Source organism: Parasteatoda tepidariorum, chromosome 3 (genome assembly GCF_982258835.1).
Source record: "Parasteatoda tepidariorum strain Cologne lab strain chromosome 3, Ptep-v5.0, whole genome shotgun sequence".
In the NCBI taxonomy this organism is placed as follows: domain Eukaryota; kingdom Metazoa; phylum Arthropoda; class Arachnida; order Araneae; family Theridiidae; genus Parasteatoda; species Parasteatoda tepidariorum.
Window position 1 is genome coordinate 3,593,944 of NC_141757.1, and position 13,755 is coordinate 3,607,698.

General features: G+C 31.5%; 1 protein-coding gene across 1 annotated transcript in view; it reads right to left on the bottom strand.

The window, feature by feature from the left end:
• The window catches only part of LOC107451071 (uncharacterized), a 70,982-nt gene extending 59,694 nt beyond the window's left edge, over positions 1 to 11,288 (bottom strand). The window contains exons 1-3 of the mRNA XM_087158613.1: positions 11,159 to 11,288; positions 7,359 to 7,458; positions 4,966 to 5,300 (exon numbers count right to left, since the gene is read on the bottom strand). Coding sequence (XP_087014739.1) covers positions 4,966 to 5,273 — 308 coding nt within the window. The 5' untranslated portion in view covers positions 5,274 to 5,300; positions 7,359 to 7,458; positions 11,159 to 11,288. The remainder of the gene's footprint in view (positions 1 to 4,965; positions 5,301 to 7,358; positions 7,459 to 11,158) is intronic.
• Between the last annotated feature and the right edge of the window lie 2,467 nt (positions 11,289 to 13,755).

Genomic DNA, 13,755 nt, shown 5'->3' on the forward strand with positions numbered 1-13,755 from the left:
ATAAGGTTTATTTGCACTCGGCAGAAACCTTTTAATGTAAACCTAAAAGGGGTGCCCTTGCACGCTTAGCTAAAATCCACGCTGTCTTGAAATTTTAACGAACAATGCAATTTGACCCAGTTTGACGTCAGTTGAGACGTCATGATTAGAGCCCGGATTTTGATGACCTAAAAAATCTCAATTAATGCCCTTAAAAGTGCAAAAAATGCCCTTAAAAGTGCAAAAAATGCCCTTAAAATGCGAAAATTGCGCTAAAAATGCCTTATGACATGACTTAAATTGAAATAAAAATATTGAACTAAAACAATGTTTCACTCTTTAAAATTATTATGAGCCGTTTCAAAAAATATAAAGCAATGCAATACTTGTTCTACGTTCATTAAAGTTTGACAAATATGTTATACTAGTGGGCTGCGCCCCCTGCTCGCTAACGCTCGCCAACCCCCGAAAATTGCTACGCAATGTTATATGGTTTGCTCCGCAAACCAAGCTCGCTTCGCTCGCTACTAACTTAGGTACATTGCAAATGCACAAAATTCTAAGAATTCAAAACAATCATTTAAATCCATATAACAACTTTTTTTTCTAAAAAAAATTACATCTTTTTAGTAAGTACCGAGTCCTTAAAATAAATTTGAATTCAAATAAATGACATGTAATTCGTTAAATCTATTAGAAATGTGCTATAGTATAAAATCTTAAGATAAAATTTCTAAAACTGATATCTCTTTAAAAAGATTAAAATTTCGGCTATAATTAAGTCTATTAAAAATTTAAATAAGTGAATTGCAATGGAAAAACCTGCATAAACAAATAAATTCTAGTAAAACAAATAAATTCGTGATATAAATCAAAAACTGTCAAATAAATTCGTAATACATAAATTCGTGAAAAAAAAAACGCTTTCGACAAAAAACCAAAATAGAGATCTATCGACAAAGACTTCTGCCTAGCTTATGCTCTCCCTGGTTATTTCAGTTTCCGTTTTTAAAAGCGCTATATGTTGAGCCATCTTAGCTAGATTTGGCATGTGACATTTTTAGCGGTAATCATTGGTCTATTTTCTAGCGTTGCCATTCGGGGAGTTGTAATGAGGCTTTTTTTTTATCGCCGTGTAAGAGAAATATATATATAGATCCTAAAATAAAAAAAAAGGAAAATATATTGACTCCAAAACATTTTCATTTTGTGTAGAAACTTAAATGAATATGACAACTTCCATCTCATAATATTACTAAACATCAGAATTACAGTGGATTATTAATTTTTTTTTTTTTTTTAATATTTTGAAATGTAAACGAGCGTCTCTTGTCTGAAAACAAATTTTTATACCAGGAGAAGCTTCTTTCAACGTCTACTGATGTTATTGGTGCGTACTTGAAAAGGACGATCACACTTACTGACAATTCTTCTTCAATTTGAAAAGATGTTGTTTCACCTTTTAATATCCTAGAGATTTTCTTTATTGTTTGGAAACCAGTGCAATAATAAAAAATTATAAAAAAATAATAAAAATTACAAAAAATTAACAAAAAATTTAAAAAATGCTTTAAAATGCAGAGTACGTCCCAAAAATTAAAGAAAATGCCCTATAAATCTCAAAAAATGCTCTAAGGGACAAAAAATGTCCAAAAATGCAAAAAATGCAAAAAAAATGCAAATGTCATCAAAATCCGGGCCTTAGTCATGAAGGACCTAAGTGACAATGCTTTTTTAAAAAATAGTTTTTATTCCTTTTTGGATGAAAGGTATGAAACTGCAATAGTTTTGCAATATTGAAAAAAAGGTTTTCAGTACAAACATTTCCGTGACAATAAGAAAAAAAATTCCGACGTAAGGTTACATGCTTTCTGGACTCCTAAGAGTTATTTCATATGATGAAGGAAATCAACAGGCAGTCTCGTATGATAAGGCTAATGAGATTAGCTGTTGATTTCTTTCGCAGAAATTTGGATGAAAAATTCCCATGAATTCTACAGGGTGTTCCCATACAGTAAGCAAAAATGCTAGTGTGTCTAATAATTTGCTATGTAAAATTTTATGGAGTATTAGAAAGTTATGTAACAGTCTTTTTAAAAACAGTCGGACCTCTATTTAACGAAGTTTCTAAATCCCGATAAAAAGTTCGTTATATGGGAAATTCGTTAAATAGAAAATCACCATTTGAAATACTTACGAAACACAAAACAGGTTTTTAATTCACAAACATTCGATATAATTAAAATAGCAATCAATGCACCTTTATCTTGCAAATTATTACATTATTATAGCATTGTTTCAAATTATTTTAATATTTCTTCATCATTTTCGTTATTCCGGCATTGTTTCTATATTTCACACTGTCCAAAATATCCAATTCAGTTTATACTTCTCTGGTTGCAGCTTCAGAATCAATAAAAAGAAAAATCAATAATCAGTACATCATCGTTAATTTCGTGGTCCTCTCTTAGCTGTACCCACATTTTTTTTAAAGTTCTTCTAAAGGTTTATCATTCTCGTCTTCCGCACTTCTCAAACTCTCCGCGTTGACTAAGGAATCCAGCTTTAACAAAACTGTTATGAATCCAGCTTTAACAATCTGTAACATCATGGTTCCACGCTTTAGAAATACCTGTTATGATTTCTCGTTAATTGATTTTTGTCATGGATTCGTGTATGAAATGCAAACAAAAAGGGATTTTACAGCTTTCTCTAAAAGTTAAGTGGCTGCGAAAATCAATTATAGGTCATTTCCGCCATAAAATGCGTTAACAAGTTTCAAATGTTCCAAAATATATTGGGAAATAGGTAAAGTGAATCTTAAAAAAAAAGTTCGTTCAATAGAAAATTCGCTTCGCTATTTGGAAGTTATTTTACGAAGAAAGTATCAATTCTTGGTTCCTGGAAGAAAGTCCCAAAATAGAAAAATAGAAGTCCGACTGTAATTCACGGAATATGAATAAAAGGAAAAGTAACATTCTTATGGTGAATAAACATTTTTGTTTCAGAAACAATCCCTTTACCCTAAACTTTAAAAACACTTTGAATTTTGTGTTTATCAAAACCGTTTTTAGTTAATTTTATCTAATTTAGTTAATACGATGTTTAGTTATTATCATTGTGAAGTGAACAATTAATTAAGAACTAATTTTTTAATCACCATTTCATTTTAATATGGTTTTTCGTAGTGAGTGGGTTAATCGCCCATTACTGTAGGTCAAACCTCTCTGAATAAAGGTTTGTCTTAATTAAGTTATTCTGAATTATATTCTAATATGGTAATAGCTGCTTAATTATTTCATAAATTTTAATATTGTAAATATACATTACTATGTGTTATAAAAAAATGGTTATATATATATATACGAGTATGCAGGGCCGGATTAACCTATAGGCACACTAGGCACGGGCCTACGAAATTCAGGGGCCTACGAAAAACTAGGGAGAAAAAAATTTGTTATCAAAAATAGTTTAGCTTTAAAAACAACAAGTGTATTTTGCACAAAATTATGAAGATACAACCAAAAATATAATATTTTACGGTAATAAATTATTTTGCAGAATCTTATGATCTAATATATTACTTTTTTTGCGATTTTTGGATTCAACGAAATCTTGTATTATGCTGTCGAATTCCAAACTACGCAAAATGTCGGATTTGATAGACATAAGTGCGAGCGATGCCAAAAGATCTTGATTCATTGTTGAAAGCAAATAATTTTTTTTTCAATTTTAATCTGGAGAAAGATCCTTCTCCTTCTGCATTTGATCCAAGAATCGACAAATATATTCTTAATGCAATGTGAACGTTAGGAAAAGTATTCACAAGTTTATCTTTAATTTGAGCCTTCAACATTTCTTGTGCAGATTTATGTTCATACAAATTTTAAAATAGTAAAAATTCATCTACAAAGTTTTCCTCTAAATCGGATGAGTAAAATTTTGCGCTTTTAGTTTAATCTCAGATTCTGACAAATTTTTGTGAGCAAGAAAACCGAAATTATCGTACAAATCATTGTAAGCTTTATGCCTTTTAGTCATTTCTGAAATTAATACATCTAAAATGGCGTAATACGTTTCCATACGAAGAAAATTTTAGGATATATTTTGAAAAGAGGGGAGGAGTGGGGGAAGGAGGGGAGGGCCCATAAACGGCTGTGCCTAGGGCCTACGAAAGGTATAATCCGGCTCTGCGAGTATGTTATAATTGTTAAAAAAATGTTTTTTGTTACGGATAATTTTAATCTTCTTGAAAGCAAGCAATAATGAAATGGTTTTCTTACCAGTTTCAGCTCTTTTATCCCTTATATAAGTTAGCATCCAAGTCAAAATTCTTGATGGTCCTATCAAAACATTTTGATGGTATATGTTGGTTTTAGTGCGATTAATGATGGTCCAACATCATTTGATGGTCACCATTATCCATCATTTTCCATTATGGTTTTTGATATGCCAACAAACTTCCATCAGTCCTTGATGGAATATGCTAATTTAATACTATGATGGTTAACCATCAAGAGAAGTTTGATTCTCATGGAAAACATTTCCTGATGATCCGTGATGGTTAATGATGGTTCCAACTATACATTTCCATGATTTTTTAACGGAAATTCTTGTTGATTCTCAAGAATATACCATCAAAACAATTTGGTTTTTATGTTGGACCATCCTAAATCTGTCCGAATTCCTACATTGGGATGATGGTTGCTCATGATCGTTTCAACATTTGATTTCTAAGAAACTATAATGGAAATTTCTGATAGTTCAACATGAACAAACCATCAAAACAAGTTACTATTCTTATGTTGTACCATCATACATTAGTCCGAATTCCCACATTGGAATGATAGTTTCTTATGTTGGTTACCATCAGAAATATAATGGTTCATGATGGAATTATTGATGGCTGCCATCAAGATTATGTTGGTCCATCAATGGAAAACCATCAAAAATTTTGAGTTGGGCAGCCCTGCTTTTGTTCCTTACCTGTTACCATGGATTGCCCAGTTTTCTGACAGGGGTCTGGCCCAGTAACCTGGCTTAGAAACGAGATCGGGACAAATATATCGAGGCAGTTTTTTATTGGCGAATACTGTGGGATCACAGGTGGTGAGGCCAATGCGTAGAGCTCCGGTCCAGTCCTGATTGGCCGACAAGAGGATGGAGATCTTGGAGTTGGGAGTGATGGGCTTGTGACTAAAAGTGATGGCATCGCAGAAAGAGGAACAGCGAGAAGCTCGACTGCCACCTTCTTCTATCACGACGTTCGATCCATGTACGCTATGAAATTTCATCTCATCTTCGCTATCCAACAAGAATCTCTAAAAAGAAATTTCAGTAAGTTAACTATATTTTTATATTGCTTTAGAGATCAACTAAGGCTAATTGGGGCATCAGATATGTTAACTGTAACTTTGTATTAACTGCTTATGTTAATTTCATTTTCTGTATCTCGTCGTAACGCAGTGGACTGATAGTTAAGACACGGTTCCCAGCAGATCATCGAAGTCAAGCATCACCGACTGCTGTCAGGGAGCGGATGGGTGACCACTTGGATCAGCCTGCGTAGGGACCGAGGGTGTGTGGTATTGGTTCTCGTTAAACTGTGCTACCGTAAAGTGCTCGACTTCACGTGCAGGTCGTCGGGCTACCTAAGCGGGGATGCCATCCTCTCTGCAGAGGATCAAAATTGCGATGGCATGTCTTCGGATCATCCTCAGGGATGTTTCCCCGACCGTCGCCAATAGCCCATTGTGCAGCTCTAGTGCGACGTAAATGAACAACAGCAACAGTGGAAGAATAGAATTCATGTTCGAAATACACATAACCCCCTATATCTGAGAATGATGGCGAGGACTTATCATCGGTACATATTTATTTTAGATTTTGGATTATTGTTCTCAATATTTACATAATAATATACATATGTTAAATCTCCAGATTTTATTTCTGCAGCCCCATTCCTCCCTTCTCTCTCATCTACACTCCATCAGCATCATCTCCATAATCATCTCATTTCTCAGAGAAGAGTCCTTCTCTTCGAACTCTTTCCTCTCTCATTCACTTCCAAAGTCAAAATTCTTGATGGTCCCATCAAAATATTTTGAGGGTTTATGTTAGTTTCAGTGCGATTCATGATGGTCCAACATCATTTGATGGTCACCATCATCCACGTTATCCATTATGGTTTTTGACATGCCATCATTCCATGATGGAAAGTGCTACTTTAATGCTATAAAGGTTGACCATCAAGAGAAGTTTGATTCACATGGACCATCAATCCATGGTGATCCGTGATGGTTCCAACTATACACTTCCGTGATGGCTTATTTGGAATTCTTCTTGGTTCTCAGGAATATACTATTGAAACAAATTGGTTTTTTATGTTTGACCGTCATAAATCAGTCCGAATACCTACAGTGGGGTGATGGTTACTTATGTTGGTACGTAACCATCAAAAACATAACAGTTCATGATGAAATTACTGATGGGTACCATCAAGATTATGTTGGTCCCTCAATGGAAATTATGGATGGGTGGTCTAATGTAAACAATAACAAGCGTCCTTAAACCGGAAGAAATTTAGAAAATTTCCGGTGTATCCCTCCGCTTATGTTATGACTACGAGGCGATGTGGGAACAAGCCAAATATTCTATGCAGTTTTGTTATTGTAATTTGGGCTCAAATCTAAACATAATTGTACCATTCATAAGAGCTTTCAGAAATGTATTGATTCTCAGAGGTCGTAAGGCCAAAAAAATTTTTGGAAAGTTAATATCTCATTGTGAATAATTCTTAAGGTTTGCCATGTTTTGTATTTTATCCCTTATTTGGCTACATTTGAATAAAATGTCGCCAAAAATATCCTTAAAAATATCTTTTTAAGTTAGACTAATTAGAAAATATTCTAATGATTATAATATTAATATGTTAATGCTGAAGTTTAAAGGCTGAAAGAAAGAACTCGGTACATGTGAAATACTGCAAAAGATATGATGCAATAATATGGTGGTGCGTTTTTTCAATCTGCGGCGTAAAAATATATCGGAAGCAGTAACCCGGAAGTCTTGAAAGAGCAATTTTACCACTAGCGCCACCACCCTTAGCTTTACACGATCACCCATCCATAGGGAAACAACACTTCTCGTGTCCCTCAACCTGTGACCCTCAGGTCAGGGGTCATTTAGTTACCTGGGAGTGGAATCAGAGTCCTGACAGTAATAATTTTGTAAAAATAGCACATTCAATCCGAAAATTCAAATTTGTCGAAAATAAGCACCATTGCTATTTCTCTTTACCAGAATTTTTCATTCTCTTACGAGAATTCAACCAGAATAGTAAAATATCAATATATATATATAACAGATTATTTACTTACACGGATATCGACAATTGCGCACTTCCTGGTGACTTCCTTATTCGAACATTAATAAACACAATCATTTCACAGCATTTCCGTTCATCAATTCACAGAATCCCTAAAAAAAATGATCATGTTAATTATTTCCAATAATTTGTGAAGCAATATTCAATCGAAAGCAGTTATTAATGAAAGTAAAAAATATGCTTAACATCACTATTAAAACGGTCACCATGTTTAGTATCAATAAGAAAACATAGTAATGTTACGCAAAAAAGAACATAGCTATTTCTTGACCATTGAATATTTAATTTTTTCCACTATTTTGTGAATAAAAATATTTACTGTCCAAGACTGAGCTCTCGATTTGCGGAGATGATTTTGGTCAAAACAATTGAAGCTTAAAAACTACAAATGGTTCAAAAACAATACAGTGAAACATATCACTATATTAACTCTAAACATACCAACACTTAATCTATATCTATTCCTACCATAGCCGGTCAAATGATTGGACTTTATGTTTCTTGATTGAATGTATGAAATATGGATGTTAGGAAGGAAATAAACTAAAAAAAACTTTATTAAACAAAGTTGTATATTGCCAATTTTTATGTATTACAAACACAAAGAATAAGAATTTTTAATTCATTGCTCAACGCAATTTTTACATGTACAGGGAGTTTCCATAGTACATTTTCCACAAAAATATTTCTTCTAATTATTATTTCCATAATTATTCTTATGATTAGTATTATTTCTTCTAAGAATTTGTGCTGTCTTGATTGTTTCGACATTTTTCTAGGTAAAAACTAACAGTTAAGGTCTGGTTTCTTAGGACAAGCGCCTTATTTGAGCGTCAGCGGGACGTCAACGTCCCGCTGACGCCAACAAAATACTGGTTTGTTAACTCAAGGCCTGGTTTCTTAGAACTAGCGCCTTATCTGGGCGTCAGCGGAAAGTTGACGTAGAGCTGACGCCAAAAAAATACTTTTTTGTTAGCTCAGCGTGAGCAGTCGGTCTAACGCAGACATTATCTCTCATTGCGCATGCGTTAATAACGTAAACAAATATTTATTTTGAATTTGTATTGATTTTGATATAGTCGACCAGTGTTTTAGAGAACAAATAATGACTTTGTCCAAGAAAAAACACATTATAGCTGAGTTAAATGAAGAATGCTATGTTTAATGAAGAAGCTATGTTTAATGTCAAAATCAAAATCTTGGCTGATTTCAATGTGCTGTTGGATGTTGTCCGTCATTGCTTCTGTGGTTAACGTCACGTTGTAATCCAACTGCAGTTGAGTTGGACGGCAATTGTAGTTCAAGATGAGCGTTCGATGACGTATACTATCAAAATCACAAATGGACCAATCAGAGGTTAGCGCTGATTTCCAGCTGACGGCGTCCTGTCCTAAGAAACCAGGCCTTTAGTTAGAAATGAAGTAAAGTTATCCAAATAAAATATAAGCTACTTACCAAAACATTTAGATTTTGTCACCTTTTCTGACACAAAAATACCAATCTAAAATTTTAAGTACTTTCTTGAAATCTGAATTCACAGATATTCTGATTGAACCAACTACGCAACATTCCTTGCAGAAATGAATGCAATAAGTTGAATACGCATGACATCGTCATTTCTTATCCTTATAAAGCAATAAATTGTTCTCCCGGTCAAGTGACCGGTTGTGGCAGAAATAGGTAGACGATAAATATTATTCGAAACAAAAACAAAATACAAAAAAACTAATAGAATATTAACTGTTTAAAATTATAAGAAAAATTCAAATGTGCAAAAAAGATAAGATGATAAGCGCTTTTTCGATGCAAAAATTCTTAAATGGTCATATGATCGGTTATGGTATGTTTAGTGTTAAGCATCACTAAGAAATCACAATGAAAACGTAACTATTTCTTGACCTTTGAAAATCTCATGTTTTATCTACTAATTTATAGTTAAAATTATTTAGTTTATTAAAACTCCGCTATGAAAACTAAAACATCACACTGTGTTATGTTTACTCAAAATGTTTCTTTTTACCCCAAGTCAAAATTTTTGATGGTTTTCCATTGATGGACGAACATAATCCTGATGGTAACCATCAAGATTATCATTCCAGCATGAACCATCATATTTTTTGATGGTAACCACGATAAGTAACCATCACCTCAATGCAGGAATTCCGACTGATTTAAGAAAATCGACACTATGTATACAAATATTTTTCTTATGTTGCATGACAGAATAAGTATAAAAGATATTATATTACTCTAACTCAGAAATTTATACACGATAATTAACGCATATTGTGTTCATAGGTTTAGCTTTTTTATTTAAATAAATTAATGCAACTTTTGTCAAATACGTCTCTTAAAAATTGTCTAACTATTACAAACTTTAACACTAGATTGCCCAGATACTCATTTTCAATTCTTAGAATTTTGTAACTATTCAGTAACAATTTCTTAGAATTTTGTTACTTTTTGTACAACATATAATTTTTTTAATGCTAATATTTACCAATAACTTGTTATATAATTGTAAATAATATAAAAAATATTAAAAATTAATTTTGAACAAATTTCTTTACATATTAGTTATTCTTTCACAATGCAGTCACTTTGACGACTTCAGGGCAATCTAGGTATATACTAAGTTTCTTTCTAGTGTTAAGTATAGATAAAAGAAGAAGAAAAATTAGTCAATTAAGTAACAGCTTTTCACAACGAAAAAATAAGCAATCTTTTTTCTCTTTTCAAAAGAAAAAATGACGATTACAATGTTTTGGATTGTTTTTGAAAAGAGGATAACAAAGGCAGTAATTTCTTTCAAAGACCTGTTTATTTTATAGTAAATCAAAGGTAATTTAAACTATTATTTTGAATAAATCATTTCTTACAAATCACATTTCAGCAGGTTTTTTTTCGCAGATTGTGTGTTTATTGATAGATATACTTATTTAAATGATTAGATATACTTATTCAATTATTACAAATTCTATAGAATTATCCTACAATTAAGAAAGAATTTATGAAGTTATTGTTTTAAATAATTTATGGCTCACAAATCACTTGTCGGTAGTCCTAACTTATTTTTTCTTTTGCAAATGAACAACAGTGAATGTATTGATCGACATACTCAGTTAAATGTTCTTGCAATATGATTCTTTTGGTAATAAAAAATTATCTAACGAATTATCTTCAGAATAAATTAAGCTATTATTTAGAATAATTTGTGGCTCATAAATCACATTTTAGTAATCTTATCTCTTTTTTTTTCTTTTTGAAAAATGAATAGTGTGGGTTTGATAGATAAACTCAGTTAAAAATCGTTTTACAATAATGATCAGCTGTTAATTTATAGAGTCATATAAATAAATGATAAATTATTTAAATAATGAAATAAGTGACATTTTAATTCGTATAATGCAGGCATGTATATGCTTTTTTACTTCATTTTAACAAATAGTAACTAATTCATGTGAGATAACCACATATCAACAGTATGTAATATATGTAATATGCTGCATTTATGTAATACATAAAATAAAAAAAACAATATTACTGTTTATACTATTATTATTTTATTTTAGAGGTTGATAAATTTTGAAATAGATAGCGGATCTTTTTTTTTCCTATTTAAAGGGCTACATTAATGGTTTTCGGAACGCAATTTAAAATAATACTTATTTTAATCACAATTTAAAAATCATTAATTTAGGATGTTAATCATTGCTGACCGATTTAAATCAAATTTATCTCGAGAGGAAAAATGTATTGTTTATTTCATTGTAAGAGAAAGGAGAACCTTACCTTATCAGACACGTGAAAGCAAAGTGAGTATATTAAAGTGCGGCCGTTGCTATGGCTCTGTTGTCGTGCAGGCTAAAATTTATCAACAAGCGTTGCTAAGGTCTCGATGAAAGCTAATCGTGGTAGAAAAACACGGATTCAAAGTTTAAACTTCTTTCACCCTATTGTTTCTTAGAAATGGGAAAACGCCTTCCTTTTTTCCCGTAAATTCTTTCTTTTTTTTTCTTTCAACTAGTAAATCGAACCTAACATACTCCAGTGTATGCTTAATATATATATGTACAGGGCTGGTGGGGTGGAAGGTGACGGGAGGTCGCTTCGACCTCCCAAACATTTTCATTATTTCGCAAATTTTTCCTGGCTATGCAGCATTTTTACGATAGTTCATTTTCTCTCTCTTTCTTGAATTCCTACTATAAGTTCACACACTATATATATTTATATATTTCAATCAATTTCAATTATTATTTATATTTAAGCTAGATTTACGATGTTTTATGCAGGGTTTGCAAATAACAATCAAAGTAATCGATACAAATTACAAGCTTATCGCTTGATTTTTTCGCACAGGGTGTTCAAAAATGCTTGTTATTAGTACAAACAAATAAATTTAGTCAATATTACACCTTTTTTTAAAAAAAATTTCTTAAATAGGGATGATAAAAATGTGCAAAAATATAATTTCATGCATTTTTTCCACAATTCTTATATTTTCTTCAATAATATCCTCCTCTCCATTAGAAAGTCTATTTTTCAATCATCTGTCATGGAAAACCTATTTCCGACAGCAAACGAGCCCGTTAATTTAATGAGAAACGTGTAATTATTTTTTTTAATAATAACAAAATACAAGCGACTGGCAAAATGATGGAAACACTTCTAATCTAGTATATTTTTTTCATATTTCTCAAAAAATACTTAAAGGAATTATTTTATAACTTCAGAATGGTTTAGATCATGTAATTTCTCATGCATATCAATGAAGTTTAAAATTTTTACAGGTTTGAGGGACCGATCATAAATTACAAACGGAAAATAATGTTTTTGAACAACCTAAGCCGAAAAAATGTAGCAATAAATTTGCAACTAGTATCAAATATTTTGATTTTTATATGCAATAATTGCTCAAATTTTTATTTACTTAGCTGAAATAATTACGGAAAAAAAGACATTTTTATTAAAAAAAAACAAACTAATTTTTCAGTCTTGCGTTTTTTGCTATAAGTTTGAAAATAGTTAGTAAAATTAAACAAGATTTTTAGAGCAATTTAAAATTAATGACAAAAGTTTTGCTTTAAAAGTTTAAAAAAATTTTTTTTTAGAAAACTGTGTATTATACGCTGTTGTAAGGAATTAAGAGAATTTGCAGACTTGGTTATTCTCTAGAACTACTTTAGTCCTGTAGTTCTAAGGATAATTGACCCAGTCTGCAAATTCTCTTAATTCCTTACACCAGTGTATAAGTGATTAAGGTAGTTCTTTTAAACTGCGCAAACGCGGAAAAAATTAGCATTTTTTTCATAAGTTTGTAGCGCATCGTATTTGACAATTAATGAAAAAAGTTTTATTCAAACAGCTTAAAAATTTAAATCCTTTTTTAAAGTATTTTTTTACCTTTTAATAGAAAGCTTAAATTGATAACGAGTTTTCCACAAGTAATATTTTATATCACACCACAAAATTAAAAAATAAGGGATAATGCATTACAGTAAACGTTCATGCACCAAATTAGGATTGTATAAGGAATGAAAACATGCGGAAAAAAAAAGATACTTTTATACGAAATTATCCTCTACAATGCCGGTGTCATTTTTAATAAATCTTGTTTAATTTTAGGGTAAAGAACAATTTTTCCCATTTAGGTTTTAAAACCGTTTAAAACTAGTATGGTTGAAAAACCATGGATACGAAACTCTATGGTTTTTGTACCGATTTACAGCTAAGCATGGCTTCAAAACCGAAAAATCATTAACCGGACTTTCTAGATAGTTTAGCAAATTTTATGGTGCAGTCTTCAATGCTTGAATGACTGTATCGTAGTCCATGGTCACACATTGGGGAATGCAGGACTATTAAAATTCTTCACATGCTGAAAGGAATAGAGGGAATAGTGTGGTGTTAACGCCGGAACACTGTCGGTTATCAAATTGACAAATTAGTCCTCTCTGCTATAATATGTACCGATTTGCAAGCAACTAAGTGGCTTCATTAGGTGAGCCTAGTTGGTGTGATCAAATTCTGGTTGTTCAACCGTAATTGTCGAAAACAGTTAACAAACAGTTTTTTTTTCACAGTTAGCAATTTGGATACCATTTTATTTATGTTTATTTGGCTGATTTGTTTGAATATGGTAGAATATCAATTAAATGAATTATTGTTTAACCATTTTTTATAGGCATTTTTAGCAATGTAGTTCAAAATATAATTTGTTTAAAACCACTTATCCATTTGAGATTTCTTTAAAAAAAGCAACGAAAACTACTTATAAAATTGCTTGAAACTAATTAAATTTTAAAGGTATTCAAATCGGAATTTTATTTTCATTAGTTGCTAAATACCATTCACTACAAAATCAAGCACACACAAGAAAATATTAA